The 22,756-nt window shown below is 57.7% G+C and overlaps 1 protein-coding gene across 2 annotated transcripts in view; it reads right to left on the bottom strand.

The window, feature by feature from the left end:
• Positions 1-15,555, bottom strand: part of NHERF2 (NHERF family PDZ scaffold protein 2) — a 41,056-nt gene extending 25,501 nt beyond the window's left edge. Inside the window, exons 1-2 of one of the 2 annotated variants that reach the window (XM_009467971.2) lie at positions 15,169-15,555; positions 10,160-10,417 (exon numbers count right to left, since the gene is read on the bottom strand). In XM_009467971.2, the coding sequence (XP_009466246.2) occupies positions 10,160-10,417; positions 15,169-15,378 (468 nt within the window). In that variant the 5' untranslated portion in view covers positions 15,379-15,555. Of the gene's footprint in view, positions 1-10,159; positions 10,418-12,500; positions 12,593-15,168 lie in introns of those variants that run through there. The other variant, XM_087730770.1, reaches the window with a different exon arrangement.
• Positions 15,556-22,756: the final 7,201 nt, after the last annotated feature.

The raw sequence follows: 22,756 nt of genomic DNA, 5'->3' as shown, positions 1-22,756 counted from the left end.
AGCACATACAGGGTGGGAGAGACCACGTAAGCCATCATACTGGCCCTTCAGGGCGACCTTCCACCCCACTCCACCACCAAGCTCACCCCATGCCCAGCAGGATGAGCTGGGTGCAGCCCCACAGGTGCTTCAGCTCTGCGGAGCATGCTGCACGCTCACCGCATGCTTGCGGTGTGCTCGCCGCACACCTTCAGCTCCCACTGCCACACAGCAGCATTTCACTGCCCAGCTGTCCCCAGCACAGGGACACATCTGCACCTCCCCAGCCTGGCCCCTGCCTGGGGAAGGGGGGAGAACAGGCACTGCTCTGTGAGCGCCGGGGAGCACTGGGACCAGGGAAGTTCAATAGTTTACTACCAATATTTGTCTTGGCCAGGCAGCATGGGTTGCTGGAGGAAACGGGGCAGGGGGAGGGCTCCAAACATCCTCTGCATTCCTTATAATGAAAGTAAAGCCAGTGCTGTGGCACCCGTGCTTGGGGTTAACCAAATGTAAGGCCTTTTGTATTTAAAAATCCTGCAATAAAATATCCAGGGGTGCAATTTTCCAAAAAGCAGGAGTGAGGGGCCTCGCTGCTGGCCCTCAGCTTGACATGTGAGCTACCCCCTCCTCCCAAAAACCCACAACTCAAAGCTTTTGCACAAAATCTGCCCATGGAGCTGATCTGAATACAGCACTCAAAGTCCATGGCTCTGCCTGGGGCTCTCAACCTCCTCGACACGACTCAACCCTCTTTCCACAGCAACCGTTGCAAAATGCTGGTGCCGGCTCCGTCCCACAACACGGCTGGAAAACACAGGATCAAACTGAGACCTGATGCCATCAGGGCTCGCTCACTCAGCCTGTACCACTGCAATACTCAGCTCAAAAAATGATGTTTTAAACCCAGCTCCTTAAAAAATGAGAAGACCACAGAAGATGCCCCTTGCTTGCTAAAGGCTACAGGGAGCCGAGCCAAGCACCCTCCCGGACGCTGCTCCTCGGGCGAGGGGCTAGTGTTTATCTCTGGCTGGGACAGCTGAACAGCACCTCCGTTCTGGGGCAGATAAGGAGGTTCAGAGGTGGCTCTGCCAAAGCCCTGCGTAGTAGCAGGTGGTCCAGGACAAAGTGCATTTCCCATGCAGTGTGGGAGGACCTCCCGTGATAACCCCCGGAGCCACCACCAGACTCCAGCTGCTCCTGCTGATAAACCACGGGTGAAGGTGGGTGCGCAGTGTCAGGCACCCTCCGGTGCTGGCTGCGGGGCTCTGAGCATGCTGCAATCCATGCCCATGGGAAGGGCTGAAGAGGACCAGAAAGCCACAGGGAAAGTCGCTGCCCCAGAACAGCCCTGGCACGGCACTTGCAAAACCAAGAGATGGATCCAGGTGTCCAACAAAACCCAGCAGTCGCTTCAAGGAGTGGCACAAGGCAATTTTTATCCCCACCTGCTGCCCCAAGCATTCCTCCAGCATGACACAGGATCTCCCATGTACTCCCATCCCCAGGACAGACTCAGCCTCCCCGATGTCAGTGGGAGCCCTGTGCTCATTAACAGCTGCCAGACAAGAGCAGGGAACTCTTCCAGGCACAACAGACTATTCACCCCGCTTAGAACTAATTAGGGCTTGTCTTAATTAAATCCTGCTAACCATGAACAACCACAGGGCCAGAATTAACTGATTTACCTGGGATGGCCTTTGGCCGCTCCTAAGGGACTGCCTGCCTGGTACGAGTGAGCCAGCCCTGCGCCGGCCACGGTGGCTGCAGACACGGCAAGGCAGGAGCTGTCGGGGCTTGGGAAGAGCCACTGGAGACCTGCCCCACGGCAGAGCATCACACCCCAGGGGACGCCGGTCCAGCCAGGTGGTACGGCCCTCTCCGAGGGCTGCAGGAAGAGCTGCCGCAGCACACCCCAGGGTGGGAGCTCAGCCCTCCAAGGCAGGAGAGGAGGGATTAGCCCTCCTGCCGCCTTTTGTGCTGCTTGTTTCTTTAACAGGATTAGTCCCTCTAAGTTCATAAGAGGGTTTAATCACATAACACCATGGGGTGAGCAGCGGGACTCCTGCCGGGTCCGTGCAGGGGTGACCCTCACTTAACTGGGTTTACCACAGACAGCGATGGAGGGGCCCGGGGCTGCATCCGGACACCAACTCACTGCTGCTCCCTGTCCTGCTCCTTTCTCGAGCATCCCTGGCCACGGGGCAGCGCATGGGACAGCTCAGTGCCGGGGCTGGAGACCCCACCAAGGGAAAGACCCTCTGCTCATCACTGGCTGGGCAGTTGGAGCCCGAGACGCCCACAAAGCATCCCTGTGCACTACTGCAGCACTACAGGGAATTGTCTTTCTTACCTTCCCCTTGCTCATAAAATTACTTTTCAATTTGGCTTTCACAGACTCACCACTAACAGACATCTACCACCAGCTTATTTCACCTGGTAACAAACTCTTGCAAGGTTTTAGTGGAAAAAGAGAGACATTTAGCCAACATGACCCAGCTCCAAGTCTGGTTACGGTTTAAATGTACGCAGCGTGGAACCAAAGCACTCAGGAGTCCAGGCAAAAGCTGTAATGAAATTAAATTACAATATGGATCTTGCCAGAAATAATTATGTCGACAACTTGGGTTTTAATTCCTTATTTATAGAGACCTGTGGATCTAGAGAAACCCTTTGCTGATTACAAGTTCAATTTTCTCTCTCTCTCATATCCCAGCCTGGAGTCTCCCAAGACCACTGCCTGTAAAATCTCTGTACCTAGAGATAGAGCCAAGGACTGGGAGCCCAAACCAGCTCAATTCAGACCTTAATTTATACACTGAGTTCTCTGATAGTGCTGGGTAAATCACTCAACCTCACAGCCTCAGTGTCCCCAACTGAAGGGCATGAACAAAGTGCACAGAGGCAATGCCACGGCCATCGCATCGCACTTGAGTGCTGTTAGGGCTGCAAGCAGTAAAGGGATGTTGGATTACAGATTAAAAGGAGCTCTTTAAAGCCTCGTTTGGAAGTCAGGTGTGCCCAGCTGGCAGCTGGATGCCCTGCCCCGCTCCAGCCCGGGAATGCACAGTGTAAGTCAGCATATGCGTAGCACCTTTGCTCCATGTGTTTCTACTCCCCACAAGCAATGCCGTAATGCCAGCACCTTCTCCAGGTAGGAGCAGCCCTGTGCCCGGGAGACTGGGCAGGAGGAGGTGGGATTCACCCAGACCCACAGCATCGCCCGCAGCACCGCCCGGTCCAGGATGAAACACCCAGAGGTGTTTTATCCAGCCACACTGCACAGTGGCACCAGGGACAGTCCTGGATAAAGAGAGCTGGGAATGTGCGGTGTGCCCCCTCCTCCAAAAAAAAAAAAAATACCTGTTTTAAGGTTTCCTCAACCACAACAGGACCATGAGCCCAACCATCCCAGAGAAACTCCAAGGGATAAGCAGTCACGGCAGAGGCTCTGTGCAGCTGCCAGGGCACATGCATAAGGCCCTGATTCTGCCAGAAGATTTTTAATTTATTTGAAACCATTTAATAATTTTACTATTGAACAGAACCATTAAACAGCTGGCAAGGAGCCCACTTGTAAGTGGGGCTGTTATTAAAGCAAGCTGCTCGAGCGCATCCCTGTGAGCAGAGGGGGCCGGGACCAGCTGCACCAGAGCAAGCTGCATTTTGAATGGCTCCCATTTAATATCAGTTTTCAAATCATTTTGAGGGAAAGCTTTTGATTACTGAAGGATGCAGAAAGGAACATCACCGGCTGGACCACACTCAGCATCTCTTGGTGTCAGCAGTGTCACCGCTCTGCAGCCAGGCAATGGGCTGGGATGCAAACACCCCCTACACACTCCTGCCCCCTCCCAGGGAGGTGACAGGTCCCAGGGGTGACCCCGCTGTCCCCTCGAAGGACTGGGTGTCCCTTGGGAGCTTGTGGCCCCGGGAACAAAGGCTCTTGGCAGGGCGCAGCTCCTCCCGATGTTAATCTGCCTCCTGCCTCCCGCTCCCTTCCACTCACTTTGTGTTTCACTAAAAATATCGCAGCGGAGGAAGTTTCTGCCGCGGGGTGGATGCTCTCCTCCCCGGGAGGGGCTTCCTGCACTGCCCCGGCACAAAAATAACCCCCCAGCCGAGCTCCTCTGCAGGACCCACTGCCCACATCGAGCCTGGGCAGGCGAGCCACAGCCAGGGGACACCCACTCAGCCCCCTCCCTCTGTCCCCGCAGTGCACCTGTGGCTCCCAAACATTTTGGGTGATAGGACACAGCCACAGTCCACATGAAAGGAAGCATTTTGCATCCAAACACCCTTCCCACAGCACTGGGAGGACGCAAGTGTGTGGGATCCAGGCATTTGGCAGTGAGGGCTGACCCTGCCATGCTCCAGCATGGAGAGCAACACACTGTTTTCTTCACCTTACAACACCGTGGGTAAGCGTCCCATCTCGTATCTGGATTGCATCCAGCAGGACAAGGCTCAGATCCCTGCCGGCACCTCCTCAGAGTGCTGCGGCAACACCCAGCACACACTGCTCCCCCACAGGCTCATCACAACCCGAGCCGAGGCTCCAGCAAACCCCACTGCAGGCACTGCCATGCCAGCCCCAAACTGATACCACAAAACTGCTCTCAGCTGCCTGCACACCGTGGGGGGCAGAAGTGCAACCAGCTTCTGAAACACCCCAATGCTCACGCAAAGGCAGCTCTGCAAAAACAGGTCTTGTCCTGCTCCTTCTAACCAAGCACCAAATCACTGGACCAATGGTCTGAAAAGTCAGTTATTTTTATGCATTTATTCTCGCGCTGCCTGCACAGGAAAGGGGCAGGCTCCCAGAAAAGCAAAACACGCCAGGCTCCACTGAGCAAAGCCCACGGTGTAGCAGCCTCCCGCAGCCCAGATTGCCACGAGCCACCACTCCATTGCCCAGCAGGTGAGGGGCAAGCATCCCACTGTCGTCCCTGGAGACAGCCCCTCTGGCTGCCACACACCCCAACCTCCATCCCCAAGATGCTGCAAGCTGGAGCTGCTCCAGAGCCCACCCACACCACCTGGGGCCCCGGCACCGACTCTGCCCAGCCCCATGACACACGATGCCAGCAAGCCCAGCACCATCAATAATGTAGCAGGGTCAGCACCAGCACAGGGCCACCGGCTTCCCCACAGCTCCGCCGCACACCAGCCCAACTGCTGCCTCTGGGATGGCATTGAAGCACTAATCCCAAAAGCAAGCCCGGCTTTACAGCCGCTCCTCAGCTGAGTTCCTGCAGTAACCAGACCTGTGTAGCCCAGCCCCCACTGCAATGCTGCTCTTTGCGGGGAGGCAGGGGGTCTCCAGCCCTGCTGTCCTGCCTCCCATCTCCCTGCAGGCATCTTCCCTTCCCCAGCAGGGACATGGCAAGCCACACTCCCATCCCACACCCTCATCCAACCACTGCAGAGCAGCAACCCAAGCTCCCTGAACCCTGGTGCAGCTCCACGCTGCAGCTGCAGAAATGGCTTTGCAAAGTTGTTTTTGTTTACGCAGAGAAACAGAATGCATGCAGTCATGCATCCTTGTTCTGATGGGGCGCACACATGGCTTTCTTTCAGCTTCGCCCTTTCGGGCCCATGATGAGCACTGCCAGGCTGGCAGCATCCACAAAAATAGCTGCTGTGGGAAGGGCAAGGAACAGTGCAGGGACATGGCCACAGCTCCTCAGGCTCTGTGCTGGAGGGTTTCCCCAAGCCTCTGCCTGCACAGCAGGAACCTCACCCAGGTTGTACCAGGATGAGCCCTGCTGTCCTCCCCGACCACCCTCTCCCCGCAGGTCCATGCCTGCCACCAGGGCCCAGGGAGCGCAGGATGCTCCAGGGAAGTGCTTTAATTTAAACCATGCACTTATTTTTTGGGGTTGGTTTTTTTCTAATCGCGTAATTACTGCAGACATTTCTGCTCATGTTAGGTTTTATTACATCTTTGTGGTTATTCTACAAGCCCTAAATTTTGGGCCTCAACTGAGTTGGCAAAGTTCTCTGAAAACATCTGTCCCAAGTTACTCCCTTTCCAGCACTCCGGCAGAAAGCTGGCGGCTGAAGATGTTGCAACGCAAAGTTTTACTTGCGACAGGAAAAGTTCTTATTCCTGACCCAAACAGAAGTGTAAATATTTACTGCCTCAATGTCAGGGCTGGCCCCACACCTGTGGGTCCTGACAGGCACCCAGGCACTCATCCATCCTCCTCCAGAAAACAGCACATCTGTCCCCAGGCACATCAGCTCCTCTCAAGCGCAGGCCGGCAGCACGCAGGAGGCTCAACACCTGCCCGCTGTCACAGCAAAGAGTCAGCCAAAGTCCCCTATGTCGACAGACAGACACCCATTCTCCTGCTGTTTGCAGTTGTTGACAGCAGCAATGCTAAGGGTGACACCGTCCCTCCCTGAGCAGGGGCTGATTAACAACCTGCCACTAATTGCCCCACATTAAAATTTCTGGACACAACAGGCTGCTTCAATCCAGGAGCTACTAAACAAGACCTAGGTTTGTTTTCCAAAAGCTGGTTGTAAAGGTCCCTTTGCACACCCACCCCTCCCCACAGTCATGCTTTGGTGTCACCAGAGCAGAGATGGAAGGGAATTGCATCACCCCAAATGCATCTCGGTGACTTTACTGTTGTTCTTGTTTCTCCTACAAACACACCTGGAGAAAGCAGCAAGGCAGCAAGTCCCAAGGACACTGCTAACATGGCTCATGAAGCCTGCATGGCCGTAACAGGGGTCCCAGTAACAGCACATCCATCCTGCCACACAGGAGCAGCAGGGGCAGCCGAGCTGCTGCCTGCAAAGGCACTGTCAGCCCCAGGCCACGCTGCCTGCACACCATGAACGCCTCTGGGATGGCCGGCAGCATCCAGGTGAGCTCCTAGCAGCACTGCTCAGCACTAGCCAGGCCCTGCAACACACCTGCCTTTTACACACCGTTAGCTCAGACATTTAATGAACAGCCACCGCTGGCTCACACTGCTGTCCCAAAGGCACCTTTGCAATAAAGGCCACCACCACCAAGCACCCAGCGCCCAATGCACTCAGAGCAGCCCCTGCCACGCTGAGACCCTCCAGCACAGCCCTGCCTGCTACCTCCCAAACCCCTGGGGACTCAATGCTGGGTGCCTGACAGGGGAGAACCAGATCTCCAGGGAAAAGCAGAAAACAGCCCAGTGACCACAAGAACATGTTTGGGACAGGGGAATGCATGGCATGGGGGCATGGGCCCTGTTGCTTCCCCTCCCAGGGGACACAGCATAGGGCAGGTAGCCAGCAGGCAAACAGCACAGCCAGGCATGGACCTGGGTGCAGCACTGCAGGACGGGGCAAGACAGACGCTGCTCCCCGTGCCACCATGGCCACGCAGGGCATGAGTCCCCAGGGTGCTGGGGATGGCAGAGCTGTGACAGACACGGCTGCTGGCAGCCAGCCCTGCCAACCTGCTCTCGGGGCAGGCAGCCTGATTTTAAATACGTGCTGAATTATTCATGGCATTACCGTGGTTCCTGGAGCACAAGGTCCTGAACACCAGGTCTCTGCCAGGGGTGCGCGTTGACCTCCCCACCCATGGCAGCTCTCCAGGGGGGTCACTCCTCTTGCAAAATAAGACTGGGGCAGGGTGGGGGAGGCTGGCAGGGCTGTGCCCACCCTGCCTGCTGCATTGCCTCCCTGCTGCCCACTGCTACGGCCGCCCCAGGTGCCAGATTTCCCTCCTCTTTGTTTCAGTTGCTCATTCCTTCAGGCTGCACTGAACAACCCGGCCTCAAATCAAGGAGAACTGCAGCTTTTACATAAACAAATGCCGCTCAAAAAAATGCTGCTCCCTGGGAGCAGCCTGGAGCATCAGCACCAGTTCCCACAGGGGCAGGTTGGGGCCAGGGGTCTGCAGGGGGAAGGGAGCTGCCTTTTCTCCTCCTTTACTAAGTGCCTCCAGGGAAGCTACACAAAAGACCCAAGCGCTGCCAGCCCAAGCCCAGCTTCTCCCAGTGCCACCTAGCTCAGAGCCTGGTCCCCTCCAAACACAGTTGAAGGCAAGTCTCTAACTGGACCCCAGCTGCCACAGCCCCGTGTCAGGGATGGAAATCTCTCCCAAACAGCCCCTGCACTTGGGAGCTGTGCACCCCACGTGGGCCCAGTGCTGGTGATATACAGGATTAGGGTCAGGCTAGAGCTGCTCCATGCAGGGGCACGGTGCTGGAAGGCTAAGCACTGCAGGAACTGGGGTGCACCATTGCTCCCCTGGCCTCCAGCCATTTTGGACCTAGGATGAGAGCCACATCATACAGACCAAAAGCCTGAAGCAAGCAGGACTGCAAGGCACAGGAGCAGGATGCAAATCCTGCTGCTCCGGCCACCCGTGACCTCGTACCATGGTCACTCATGGCCCCAGCACAGAGAAGTGACCTTGGCCAAGAAAGGCTGCAGCACCCAGCTCTTCAAAGAGCTGCCACCCGCAGAGGCAGGAGCAAACCAACCGCTGTCCTGAGCCTCTGCAGGCACCCAACATGCTCAGCACTGCCTGCTCAGCAGCCCCCGTCCCCAGCCCCACATTGTGGGCAACGTCCCCAGAGTCAGCTCCCTTTGTCCAGCTCAGGCTCCACCAAATGCCAGCCCCAGCTCCAGGACAGTGAGCACCAAATGTCCCAGCCACACTGCCCCAGGCAAGCCCCCAGCCAAGGACCCCAGCCCCTCTGAGGGGAAGCGTGGGCGCTTCTCCCCCCTTACACCCCAGCCCTGCCTGGCTCTCCCTGTCCCACCCTCTCCTTGGAGGAGCCAAAACCCAAAGGCCGGAAAGGACCGTCCTGTTCCCCTTGCCTGACTTCCCGTCAGCACACGCTGTTGGATTGCAACCAGCACACGAAACAGAGACAGGATAGGAAATCCCCAGCTTGGAAAGCCGCCCCGGCCGTGCCCAGCCGCCCCCCGGCCCGCCCCGGGAACAGCTCCTCTCCCACCAGTTGTCCCGGGGGTGACCAGCCCCCCACTGCATCAACCCCCAGGGGAAGCACACCCATCATCATCATCACACAGACATTCAAACAGCTTCAAAACATGCAATAAGTAAAAAAAAAAAATACTGCCCCTGTCCCTGCCAGACCCAGGGAAGGGGGGTTCCTCCTCTGCAAGATGCCGAACAGCTCTGGAGGGGAGGGCCAGAGGCGAGACCCCCTCCTTATCGCTGGAGACGCACGTGCCTCCTGCTTCATACCAGCATCGCCTCTTATCTGCGCGGGGGAATTTCTTCAGCTGTTACTCTGTGGGGGGCTCCTGAGGACGCGAAGCTTTCCTGACTCACCCACCTACGTCCTCCCCGCAGCCCCACGGCCACTTCTGGGCCAGTACCCAGCCACCACCCCTCCGCTGAGGGGGCAGAAGCCGACCACCAGGCCCTGCAGCCCCTGCAAGCTCCCCGGGGAGGAGGAGTGTGCTCATGGCAGCTCTGCAATGGAGGAGGCGGTTGAGCACCAGCACTCCCTGTCCAGTGGCACAGATCAGCAAGCACAGGGGGGCTGCAGGGTGGGGACATGGAAGGCAAGGGGACAGATGGCTGCAGAGAGGTGACAGTCATGGACTCAGCCACACAACACCCACACCGCTCCTGCCACGTTCACACCCCAAGCAAGGGCAATGCCAGCACCAAACCCTGCTATCTGCCGAGTGCAAGGCTGCGCTGTCTCCGCCAGCCCAGCCCCAGCAGCAAGGCAGCCATGGAAATTGGAAGTTTTCCACCCCAAATTCTTTCCTTTTTGGAAAGGAGTTTACCAATAAAAGGCACTTACTGCAGAATCACAGTCCAGACCCAGGCCACTTGAAAAAGAGCTAATTTCCTTCCTATTTAAGCAAAGAGCTGAGAACACATTCGCCCCAGATGTTCCCTCCCTCCTGCAAATAAAGGAGGAGAGAGAAGCTCATTCATGAGCTCCAGCTCTGCCGCATGCCTGGTCTGTGTGCCCTGTCCCCCCGTAGGGGAGCGAGACCCAGGCTGGGTCACCCATCCCCAGGGCTGATGGCCCCCCACCAGCCCCCCAGCAGCTCCCCAGGCTCACGAGACCCTTGAAGGGTGCAGGAGGGGAGAGAGCAGTGCAGAGGGAGGTGCTCCCAAGGTGGCTGCACCCAATCCCCGGCTCTGCACCCAGCAGCCCCATGCATTGCCTGGCTCTACCCTCACCTTCCTGCTGCCGTGTGAGGAGAAGCTGTGCGAGTGCCGCTGGAAGCTGCCCCCGGTCAGATCCAGCTGTGGCTTCCAGACCTCCCCGTTGTCGCTGCCCACCGATTTGGTGGGCGAGATGCCAGAGTTCAGCAGGATCCCACTGTGCACCATCTCCTCCGTGCACGTCAGGCGCAGACTGCACAGGTACTCATCTGTCTCCTTGTCCACCACGAGTAAGCGCGTCTCTGTCTCCACGGCTTTGATGCGCTGCACAACCTGGAAAGGAGAAGAGCAACTGAGTAGAAACACAGGGACCTCCTGGCTGTGGCAGGAGCTGGATCTGAGGACCATCAACTCCCCCATGCTCTCCTGCAGCTTTGGTCTTGCTGCAGGGTGCAAGTTTGCTGTTACTTCCAGCCATCAGTGATGGGGGGAAAAGGGCAGACCAGGGCTTTGGGGGACCCCCAGGATGGAGTGCCTGTTGCCTGCAGCCCCAGGTGATGATGGTGATGGCTCTTTCCACTCCATGGCCCACAACCCACATGACAGCTCTGCCCAGGGTAGCTGTACAGACCACCCGGGATCACCCGCTCTCCTCAGACACGAGCTTTCACAGAGGCTGCTTCATTGCCCCCCCCCTCCGCCCCCAGCATCAGAAACCCTGCTGCCTGGTTTTGTCCTTTAGAGGGACAACACAATCTGTCCCACCAAGCAAACAATCCTGCACACTCATTTCCTTTATATGGGACTGATTCCTTCCCCTATAATCAGTGCAGGGTGGAGAGCCAGGGTGCACAGGGAAGCACCGAGCACCCATGCATGCATTTGGTGGCTGGGCTGCCTTTGCTGGCTACCCCCCACCCCACATGGATTTATGAAAGAAACAACCCGATCTGCACATTCATCCCTGGTCTGTGCTGGGGGCCAGGAGAGATAAGGGAAGCCAGTGCTGGGAGCGGGAGATGGGCCCGTCCCTGCTGGGATCCAGCTCCAGGCAGCGCTGAATGGGGACCATTGTCCTGCTGCTGCCCGGCTCCTTCACGGGGATCGGTGACTGGCAGAGACTCTGAAAGGAGCTCGTGGTGTCAGCGCAGCGGGGAGAGCCAGGAGGAGCCGATTGCAGCCGGGCAGGGGGGTAAAATCACACCAGGGTGGGCTGTGATGGCAACAGGGCAAATCCAGGACGTGCACAGGAGCCAGGCAAAGGGAAACAGCCTCCAGACTCCCTGCCAGCACCCACATAGGGCTGGCTCTGCTCAGCCACCTCATCCCTGCACAGGCCTTCATCCCGAGGAGGAGGAGGAGGGGTAGTATCACTGGCGATGCTGCTCGGCAGCCATCCCCAGCCATGGGGTGGCCCTGAAGACCACAGACCCATGACCCCCCAAGGGCATGCCGGGAAACCCCCAAAGCAGCTGAGCTTTCTTACAGGGCTCCTGCTCTGATCTAGGTCACACTGGCCAGACACACTGCAACCACCAAGGTTATAAGCGGCAAATGAACCTAATGCACAATTAGCTAGCATTTATTTACTCCCCTGCAAGCTCCATTCAAGGTCAACAGAGCTGGTATCTGCAAATGAAAAAAACAACCAAGAAATTTATAGACTGCAGACAAGGCTGCTTGTCCTGAACCAACTAATCTGCTGCAGGCTGCAGCCTCCGTCTCCACACGCCGCGTCGGGCAGCAGCATGCCCAGGGTTCCCATCTGTAACTGGCCTAAAGGGTGCTATTCCATCAAGCCCCAGAAAATCCATCTGCTCCCTTTCAGATCTATTTACATGCGACATCAGACAGTGCTGCCGATACTGCAAGGCAGTGCCTGTGCAAGGCCACTTCTCCTGGAGGGGACCCGGGAGCAGGCAGCCGACATGCGGTGGCAGGAGATACAGATGGGCAATGCCTGTGGGGAGCACGCAGGAGAAACATGCTGGGTCCCGCAAAGCAATATCCCCCAGCCACCACAGTTTGGGTGCTCCAGGCATTAGGGCAGCACAATTAATCACTGCAGGGAGCAGGGTCCCGCAGACCATAACCAAACACAGAGGGACTGCAGAAGCAGCCAGCGGAGAGCAATGCTGGGGCTCAGCCCGCTGCCGCGCTCCCCAACAGCTATGGCAAGAGCAGCAATGAAGCAAGCATCCCCCCAGCCCCGCGAGTGCTGGCGGCTGAGCCAGGCAGGGATGGAGAGTGGGCACAGAGCAGCCCCTCATCCTCTCCCCGTTGGTGGGGATTAGCAGAAGGAGCTTTCTGTGACGAACTCCCCAGGCTTTGGGGACAGAGCAGTGGGGTGAAGGCAAAGCAGCAGCCAGGCACACGGCAAGGTCCTGCCCGACATGGGCAGAGCCCAGCACCCTACCCGTTTCCGAGCCATGGTCACAGCCTTGAGTCTGTAGCTTTTCTGAAGACGACACAGCCTTCCCTGCACATCCTGCACCTCGGGACCTTCTCAGCACCGGTCCCAGACGCATGATTTCCGCAACTCCACCCAAACAGACTTTCAACTCTGGCTACACCAGCACCAGCCCAGGCCCTTCCACCCTTGCCAAACACCAGCTGCCCAGGAAGGAGACTCATGGTGCCACTGGGAACAGCTCAGTTCATCCCTCCAGCTCTGAAAGAGATGCCTCTGCCTATGCACCACACTGCCAGTCTCAGCAAGGACCTGGAGGCTTTCCTGTACCACCTTTTAACAGCACAGTCGGATCGCCTTTGTGCATGCCACACTGGCGCAGAGACACGGAACAAGGAAGAATGGGTCTTATCTGAAAACCATACATATCCAGGGAGACCATCATCCCCATCACTACCCCTAGAAACACCATTTTTTGGTGCTGTACAGTGGACCCAAGCCAGGCAGATGCTGGTCCAGAGCTCAGCCTCCATGGCCATCAGGCTCCAGGACAAGCCACCCACCAGTGATCCCAGGAGAGGCAGCTCAGCTCCTACACCCCACGGACTTCGGGCACAGAGGGAAGGCAGGAGCCCGCTGCTCTGCCCCGCACACCCACTGCCCGCCTGAGCAAGGAACTGAGGAGCCAGGATGCAATTTTGCATCCAAGACGTGAAACGCCCTGAGAACACGTTCTGCCTTCGCTCCTTGGGTAAGGCCAGGAAAAAACAGAGAACAAAGACACCGATGCCAACAGCTTCAGCTCGAAACACAGTTACACCCAAACAGCAAGGCCTTGTTTGCTGTGGGCTCGGTCCCACCGCAGCTTCAGAAGCACATGGAGAAGCGTTACTTATTCAAGGTCGGGGACCTCAGCAGCGCAAGGAGGAGAGGCCACGGCAAACTGACTGCTCTAACGCATTGGCAGAAGCCAGCATCTGACCTACCACGGCATTGCCCTTCCCACAGTCCATCAGTGCTGGGTACTTTTTGAGTGGGGGGGAAAGGTTCTTGCTGTATTAAGGCAGGAGGAAGGACGATCCCAGAGCATGTCCCGGGGCAGGGCTGCTCCTGCTCACGCCACTCGCACACTCACACACACTAATGCCACCACAGCAGGAACCCAGCATGGCTGTGAGCTCCATGACACCCCGGGTGGGACACTCCATCCTATTCACTGCTCTGCAGCAGGGAGCAAATGCCAGGACTGAATCCTGCCTCCACAGCAGAAAATGGAAGGCAGGAAAATTTCTCCCATTTCACTTGACCTGCTGGAAAACCCTGCATATTTCAAAGACACAGCTGGCTGTCTCAGCTCCGCTATCGCCCATCCCCAGCATCCCAGTTTCAGCAGGGAGTTCTGATGGCTTCCAACACGACACAGCTCCTTACGGGAACACAGCCCTCCTTTCTGCCCAGCCAGATCAAAGATGTGGATCCTCCTTCAAGGGTTTTGAAATCACATTCAAGACAAACATTAACTTTTACACAGCTGGCTCAGATGATCTAAACGGGCTCAGTTAACCATGAAAACCCACCAAGCCCATGGAGAGGAGTCTATGAGGCTTCACTGGAGCCACCTGGCCTTGCCATGATGCCGGAAGGCTCTGCCTCACCTTGAGCACAGCAACATCCACGTCTGCCCATGAAGCCTGGGAACCCACACCCCCCAAAACGCTGCTGGGTCTGCAAGCTACGTGAGGAACATCCCTGCCCTGCCCCAATAAAGCGCTGGCAGCAGGGGCCAGCCATATGTTTTAAGTTACTAAAGCACTAAACCCTGCAGAGCCCACGAGCCATTAGGCAAACGGGCACATTCAGCGCTGTGCCCCTGCCAGGCTCCGTGTCTCTGGTGGGACAAGAGCAGCTTGAATCAAATTACTTGGTTTTTGGACTAAACTGTTTAACAAACACAAGTTTCAGTTTTATAAGCAGAAAATGACACAGCCTGAAGTGTGCAGCTTCTGTTACAGAGCTGGGAAACAGCTTGCTTTGACCCCCCCCCCCCAGTCACAGCCGTGGTCTAATAACAGCCATTATTTCCCTACAAGCCCTATCTCACTTAAGCCAGTCAAACTGCTGCACATCTGCAGAGCTTTATCAGTAGATTTTAAGGCATCCTTACACACTCCGAGCTGCATAGGCAGGAGCAGCTCACCCAAAGTGGCTACGAAAGCCCAGAGCAGAGCCAGAAATAAAGCCCAGGTCTCCCCATTCCTTTCCACCACAGATTGCATAACGCAGCGCTGCCCTGCCCATGCCAAAACACCTTCGCTTTCCCACCTTCACACGATTACAACATCCTTTCCCCAGCAGCGAGACAGACCACACCACACAACCGTTCTCGTGGGAACTCGGCATCCCGGGCATGCGAAGCCCTGCTACAGCCCAGGCCTAGGATTTTGAGGGGCACCCATCCCATCCCAGCGACCACCAGCACCAGGCGGGCCAAGGATGCTCCGGCACTGTTATTTTGGGAGAAAACCAGCCCTCTAGCCCACCCCACGGAGGCTGGAGCCGGGCAGAGCCAAGCCGGCGGGGAGGCTCAAAGCCGGGGCACTCGGCCCCGGGGGTGCCACGGTCAGCTAGCTAGCTGCCTGCCCTGCCCGTCCCCTGCCCGTCCCCCTGCCCGCACCTGGTGGTGCGTCTCCTGCTCCACGTTGAGCCCGTTCACCTCGACGACGCGGTCCCCGGCGCGCAGCCCCGCCGCCTCGGCCGGCGAACCGGGCTCCACTTTGCGGATGAACTGCCCGCTCTTGCCCTTCTCGCCGTGCAGGTGGAAGCCGTAGCCGCTCTCCCCCTTCAGCATGCGGCACAGCCGCGGCTTCAGCTGGTCCTTGGCCATGGCCGGGGCGGCCGGCGGCGCGCAGCGGCGGGCGGGCGGGGGCGGGCGGCCGCGGGGCCCCTTTTATGCGCGGCCCGGGGCGGGCGCGGAGCGGCGGGGCGCGGAGGGGCGGGCCGGGGCCGCGGCCGGGGCCGGCGCTGGGGCTGGGGCTGGGGCTGGGGCCGGGGCGCTGCGCAGCGCGGCCATGCTGCGCGCTGCCCCGCGGCGGCGGGAGCGCGGTGGGCGGGGACGGGGACGGGGATGGGGATGGGGCCGGGCCGGGCGGAGCCGGGGCGGAGCCGCAGCGAGGGACGGGGACGGCCGAGGGACGGGGCGGGCGGAGCCGGGACCGGGACTGACACCGGCACTGACACCGGGATCGGGACCGGGACCGGCACCGGCACCGCGACCGGGCGGACGGAGCCAATGGAGCCCCGGGGCCGATGGAGAGGGGGTGCCCGGGGCTGATCGCGGCCTCCCGGGCTCACGGGTCGGAGCCACCCGGGGCTCTGCGGGCTGAGCTCCGGCTCCGGCTGCCATAGCCCCCCCGGTACAGTACAGAGCCCCCGGGCTGGGGGCAACCCCGGAGCCCCTGGGGCCAGGGCAGTGGGCAGCCCCGCAGGCAGCTGGCCGGAGCCCACCACCCTCCAGGCCAGCCTGGGGACTGAGCTGGGTCCCCCCTGCATCTGCAGGCCAGGCCCCCCATCCCCACTCCCCTCTGGGAAGGGGGACCCGGGCCAAGGCTCATTCGTGGGGCAGCGCAGCTCTCCGGGACACAGGCAAGGACCACCCCGTGAAGGGGAGGCGATGGGGAGCAGGGCCTGGAGCAGAGGCTGCTCAACCGGAGGGAGTTCATCCTGAACCGATGGGATATGCTGGGAGCCCCTGGTCCGGAGAGGGGAGGACACAGCCCAGCAGCTCCTCTGCCCACCCAGTCCCAGCCCATGACCGTGGGGAGATGCAGAGCTCTTTGTGGGATGTCTCTGCCAAGCCAGCCGGTCTGGCACACATGGGCCTCATGGGCTGATGCACTTCATACGTTCATGTGAAAGAGCTCAGAAATATTTTGTGTTTCGTTTGTGTTTCAACCAGAGAACAGCTCTGCTGTTCTAGTCCCAGACATTCCTGGCAGGGAAAGGCTCCTGCTCGATCCTGGGTGCACCAGTGGACAGGCTGTCCAGGTTTCACCTGGAATGAGCTTGTTTTGATTGAACACAGAGATCCCCATCTTCACCCTTTTGCATTCCTGGTCTTCATTTCCTTGAAATCTCTTACAAGGAGGAAATGACCCAGGTTAGTTGTCAGAGCATTCGTTGGTGCTGCGTGTCACGTTCCTGTCTCACAGATTTTCTAGCTCTCCTCCGTGGCACTTCTCCTTCCTCAACTGCTTTTTTTTTTTTTTTTTTTTTGTCCTCGATTTTTATAGAGCGGAAGCAAATGCAGCGGCCAGCTTGAGGCAGTAAATAAGACTCCAGAAATTAATACTGATTCACTTTTAATTTGTAGTCTGCTTTAAAAAAACTACTTCCACTGCAGTTATACATAAAGTCACTCTTCAAAGGAAAGATGCTTGAACCAAAAAGATGCTTAGTGATGTGTCTTAGAGGAGAGATGCTATCCTGGAAAAAAATGGCATTATTTATCTCCGCCAATTCTTCCCACCTTCATTTCCTATAGGTAATGTGGATATTCAGACGCTGCATGCGAGGAGAGCACACAGTGTGGCTGTGGCTGGGTGGTGGGCACCAGCCCCCGTGAGCGCTCGGTGCTGTCCCTCGGGGTGCCCGTCACCCTCAGCCGGGCGCGGGCTCAGCCGCCAGTTCAGCCCCGGCTTCGGCTGCAGTTTGCAGCCAGTGAGGTCCCAGCAGGGAGGACGCCGGTTGCCTTTGCTCCGAGGCTCCTTTGCTCTCTGCGGCACTACAGAAGCACCGATCTCGGCACAAAATCCTGGGTGACACAAGAGGAGGCCAGAGAGCTGGGAAATTCAGAGACTGTTTTATTTGCTGTATAAGGCAAGTACTCCCTTGAGCCTCTTTGTGGAGTCCTGAAGCTTTTTATCAGGCTAGAGGAGTGCAAATAATTGATTTTTCCACTCACTGGCCAAACCAAAAAAACTGGGGGGGGGGGGGGGGGGGGGAGGAGAAGGAATTGTTTCAAGTTTATTTAAACAAAAAAGTTTTTCTTTTTATTCAGTGCAATAAAAACATGAGGGAGAAAATCTTTTGGGTGGTCAGACAGAATATTTTAATCCTTTTCAATGTCTTTTTAAAAGTGTTGGTAGCTTGCAAAATAAAAAAGGCAGAAAATATAATTTCAAAAAGGTGAAAATGGGATGTTTGAATTTTTCAAAAATGCTTATTTTTTTTGAGCACAAGCATTTTCTCAAGTGTGACCTGAATTTGTTGATTTTTTTCAACCTCAGTGTCCCCAAAGGACTTTTTTTTTTCTGAAAAAAACATCTATTCATTGTAGAGAAATGCAAACCTTGCAGCCTGAGCATCCCTGCCCATCTCTGCTGGGCTCAGGAGGCGGCAGCATCCCAGGACTGGCTCCCCAGGGCATCAGGACCCTGACTCAGCTGCTGCTGGGTCCCCTCTCCTGCTGGGAAACGTAGGGGACTTGGTAGAGCCCCAACTCAGCACAGGATTTTTGCCTGCCTGCTTCAGGTCGCACACCTTGCGAGCCTAAAATGGAGGATTTATTTCATGAGCCCACTACTTTGGGGACTAACGGAGCCGTGCTGTGGTTGTGGCTCTGAGCCCAGACGGTGCATGGGTCTGGGATGTCCTCCCTGTCCTGGGATGCACAGCTCAGTGCATGCTTTGGCATGGATGTGGTTCAAAGAGGAATGCTGTATTTTTTTCACTGCACCTGATGGGGAAGGCTCCTTCATGTAAAGGAGCTGGAAAGAACTTGAAAATGTGTCGTGCAAAGGCGCATCCTCACACGGTACAAACCCCCTTCAGTTCTCAAGGCCATCCTGCCATTTCCCATCTGTGGCCCATTGTAGAAAAAAAGGAGAGAGCACAGGAGGGCTCCTGCACTTACTGGTATAACAGAGCCATGATTAAATCCAGCAGATACTGCACAGGTGAGGTTTTTCCATTGAAATTTCGGTGTGTTTTGATTTGGGCAGATACTTAAGTCCGAATTGGGCCAGCCTGAAGGCTGAGGAAGTTCATGGGATCTGTGTGCTTACTGGCTTGGAAGGGTTTGAAGCTCTTTTTGTTTGACATCTGCTTCTAATTCCTTCACTGCACTTGGTTGAGCAGCGACAGAGAATTACACCTGTGTCCTGAACCCTGTTTGCCTTAGGCCTGATCCTGTTGCATCACTAATGCAAAATACAGATGCTGTGAAAAGTTTCACAATTACAGAAATAAGGCTCAACTGGCAGGCTCCCTGGTGCGTCGGAGGGAGGGATTTTTGGAGCCCATAAAGTCCATCTTCATTCAGGAATTGGCAAAACCTCCGCTGATAACCCGAGCCTGTTCAGGCTGGCTTGTTTCTAAGACGGGTGGAAGGTCAGGGTGAGGGGCTCTTTGAGGGGGAGTATGGTTTGCCGAGGCTGCTGATGGAGTCGCTGGGCTGTGCCGGTGCTTCCAAAGAAATGAGAGGTTTTGCACGTGCCTTTGGGCCATCTTCTGCCAAAGAGCAGACACGTTTTCAAGACTCCAGGAGCCCCATGTCTTGCTCATGGCTCCATCTCATGCCTGCTGGGTGGCTTTGTGCAGATCTTGTGGCTTCTACGTTTCCTCTCTCCCCAACCCTCTCCCGGGATGTGGGTCGCTCCCCTGTGCTTGTCCTACTTGGGGACGGGAGCTTTCCCAAAGACAGGGGGAGGGTGAGGGAAAGGCTGGGCGCTGCCGGACACCCCTCCCTTTGGCTTTCGTGAGACACCAGTTTCCATCTCAGCCATGGGAGCAGCTGGCAGGGAGATGCTCTTCCTCCCGCTCAGCCTCCTCCTCCCCATCAGTGCGCTTTGGCCGGTGTTTATCCGCCCCCCACTCCACACCCAGCTTCCCGCCACAGAGCCAGAGCTCACTGGGCTGGTTGCGGCCGGGCTGCACGTCCCAGGAGACCTTGGCCACCCACAGCACCTTCTGCCTGGGTGTGGAGGAAGACCCGGGTGCCTCTGCCCAAGCTCAGGGACATACCCTTGCCGGCAGTGGTGTTTGACAGTCCCCGCCAGGAGCTGCAGAGAGCTGTTGCTTCTGCAGTAATTAGCTCTGACTATTAATAAATGAAGTCTCGGGCTTTCTGCGTGGCGTGGATGCGGCCGTGCTCATTGCTCCCTTGTCTCGCTGTCACTCAGCATGGGGCTGCTTGGTCCCGGCTGCTCTCGGGGAGCAGTGGCTCTCAAGGAGCGGGGAAAGGCCGATGAGTTATTTACACTACCGGAGGAACTGGGAATGAGAGGAGAGCTCATAAAAAACACCATCTCATTTTCTCTAGGCCTCTGTGTGTGGCACTATTGAGCTGTAAACATTTTCCAGGTTAGATTTATAGAGATAGAAGGAGAACTGATCATTAGGAGGATTAATTATATGCTTTGTGGATTGTGAAAGTCCAGAAAGTTCAGTTACGCTGCTGAGAGCTGGGAGATCCCTCTTGCACAAGCTGACAGGTAGGAATCTGCCCAGGTCCTTTATTATTCACAATCAGATAGCAGTGCTATAGGTACCAAGCTGGAGGGGGTGCAGCAGCACTTGGTGCTGTGCAGGCACGGAGCTGGCAACAATCCCCAGGCAGGCTGGGTGCACCTCAGACCTCCCACATGCCAGCACAGCCACGGACAAGTGTGCAAGCAATGATGCTGCTCCCACACCCCAGCAGCATGCAAGCTGCCCTCTGCCGCACCTGCCGTGCTCCCGCGGCACAGGCACCCCGCTGCCTGTGCTGTGCAGGGTGACACCCTGCTGCTGACCACCATTTTCCCCTAGAAGAGCCAAAATGTCTCTAACTGCTACAGGAAAACCACACAGATAATACAACTGCAAAGGGACTTGCTCCTGGAGAGGCTGATGTTGGCACAGCTCGTTTCCTGAGCTGGACGCCAGACAGTGCTGGTGCTGGTGCCACACCAGTGTGCCGGTCTGCCACTGTGTCTGCCGCAACAAGGACATGGATGTAAGAGCAGCACCGAGCCCTCCAGCTGGCTCTGGGGTCCCCTGTCCCTGGGAGCACCCGTCCTCGGGAGCACCCATCCCCAGGAACACCCATCCCTGGCAGCACCCATCCCTGAGACCACCCATCCCCAGGACCACCCGTCCCCTGCAGCACGCATTCCTGGAAGCACCCACCCCAGGCGAGGCTGGCGGCAGAGCAGTGCAGGTGAGCACGTCCACGGAAGTGCCAGCGTGGCACAGGGACCTCCCTGGGCAGGAATGTGCCTGCGAGGTCCCTGCCAGTGCCCAGCACTGCTGCCCAAGGAGAGTGTCAGCGTTCATTCACGCCGTGATCCGTCTCAGCCACCTCCTCTCCTGCCAGGAGAAGCAGAGCAGAGGCCCCATGCCACCAGATGTGGGAGCTGGACCCAACCCCAGGGGTGGTGGTGGCCTGAGCGCGGAGTGGCAGAAGCACCTCAAGAGGCTCTTGCAGGGCTGGAGGTGGATGGAGAGGGGGGGCTCATGGTTTCACCCAGCTGGGACACCCCCTCTGCCAGCCCAGCCACAGCAGCCCGGGGGGCTGGGAGCACAGCCAGTCTGTGCTAGTGTTTTAGCATGGCTGTGCCTGGGTTTAATCCTACCATACCATGACAGTCATGGCCCAGGCTAAAGGTTTTGGAGGCATCAGCTCTTCTGCTGGCATGTCCAGCCCTGGATACCACCCCAGCACCCAGGCGACTCCGCAAGGGCTGGGACCATTCCTGCAGCATCTTCGTGGCATGAGCAGAATGGCGAGGACATCCCCAGAGACCTTTGCTGGTCCCTGAGGTGTTTGCAGCTCTTGATGGGGCTTGGGGAGCACAGTTTGATTAAGGGGCTGCTTCTCTTGCAGCAGCTGCATGGCCAGGCTGGGGGACGACGGCTTCCTTCCACTGCCCGATGGGGCTGTGTCTGGGTTTTGCTCTCTCCTGCACACAGTAGAGGGAATATCCACCAGAAAGTAAGACAGGGAAAATGCTCAGACCTGGGAAGGTGCCTTTAGCCCAGCGTCTCGTCACCCAGGAGGGGGTGAAGGGGGGCTGGAGGGGACCTCCAGAGGACATTTTATCTTTGCTGCACCACCAGCCACTCAGCCATTCCTGTGCCGGACCCACCAGTGTGTGTGCACGACCCCAGGAGAGGGGCACGGGATCTGGCAGGATGCTCAGGGAGCAGGCAGAGCCGGGCAGTGCAGGTGGAGCAGTGCTGACACGGGTCACCTCCACTGCCGGTGGCACATGTCCACGGCAGGTGAGCTGTCTCGACAAAGCAGCGCGGGCACTCCCCAAATACAGCCCTGTGTACAGTCAACACAGCAGAGGCACCTCCAGGGCGGCCTCAGCACGGGGCCAGCATGGCTCTGGGGGGACACTCATGGGTGGGATCGTGGGGCCCGCAGGAGGGTCCTAACCTGGCGTTTCCCCTTGGGCACCCCAGGAACAGCCCCGGGCTGCTGCAGCTCGGCCAGGGAGATCTCTGCCCGTGTCTCTAAGCCACTGTCACCTTATCAGTCCTCTGGACATCTTGGCAATAGGCAAAGCAGCAGGCACAGAGGTACTGTTATCTCCTGTTCTCTGCAGATCCTACCCCTTATCTCCAGCCTGGGCCAATTCCCCTGGGTGGTGTCAGTGTGAAGGCGTGGACAGCCTGGCAGTACGGGAGGGGACGGGATGCGATGAGACCCCTGGCAGACCCTGGCTCAGTGCTGGGTCCCGCAGCCTGGGGCTCCCCGCAGGGACATTCGGGGCCATTGCAGGGACCATCTGGGGTACCCAGCTCTGCCCAAGGGCTTTCCATCCCCAGCCACCACCGCACCCAACAGGGGCCACCTGCTGGAGAAGGGCTCAGCCCTGGCCCAGCTCAGCGTCAGCCTGGCTCAGCCCCAGCCGCATGCATCCCAGTGGGGCGAGGAACAGCTTCTGGGCAGAGCCGACGTCGGAGGAAATTCCTTGGGGAGTTTTCTTCCTCCTGGTGCATGCAGGGGCTCTACAGCCATTGTGTGTGTGTGCGGGCCAGCCCTGGCGTGAGCTCACACTGGCTCCTCCGGGGCTGCCGGTTCCTGTCCCAGATGCTGCCCTCCCCAAAGCCCCCAGCCCCGGTGTGCCTGGCTGCCTCAGTGGATGCTGCTGGTCCCCTGGGAGAGGCCAGGGAGCCGGGAAGGAAAGGGAGCCGCCCTGGGCTCGGGCTGGGTTGGGGTGGGACGTCTTCCTGCCTGCCACAGCCCCTGGGATTCGCCTGCCTCTTGGACTGGA

This window comes from Nipponia nippon, unplaced genomic scaffold, assembly GCF_047370975.1.
Source record: "Nipponia nippon isolate SJK-2023a ecotype South Korea unplaced genomic scaffold, ASM4737097v1 scaffold_5, whole genome shotgun sequence".
Lineage (NCBI taxonomy): Eukaryota > Metazoa > Chordata > Aves > Pelecaniformes > Threskiornithidae > Nipponia > Nipponia nippon.
This window is presented reverse-complemented; position numbering and strand designations above follow the sequence as displayed.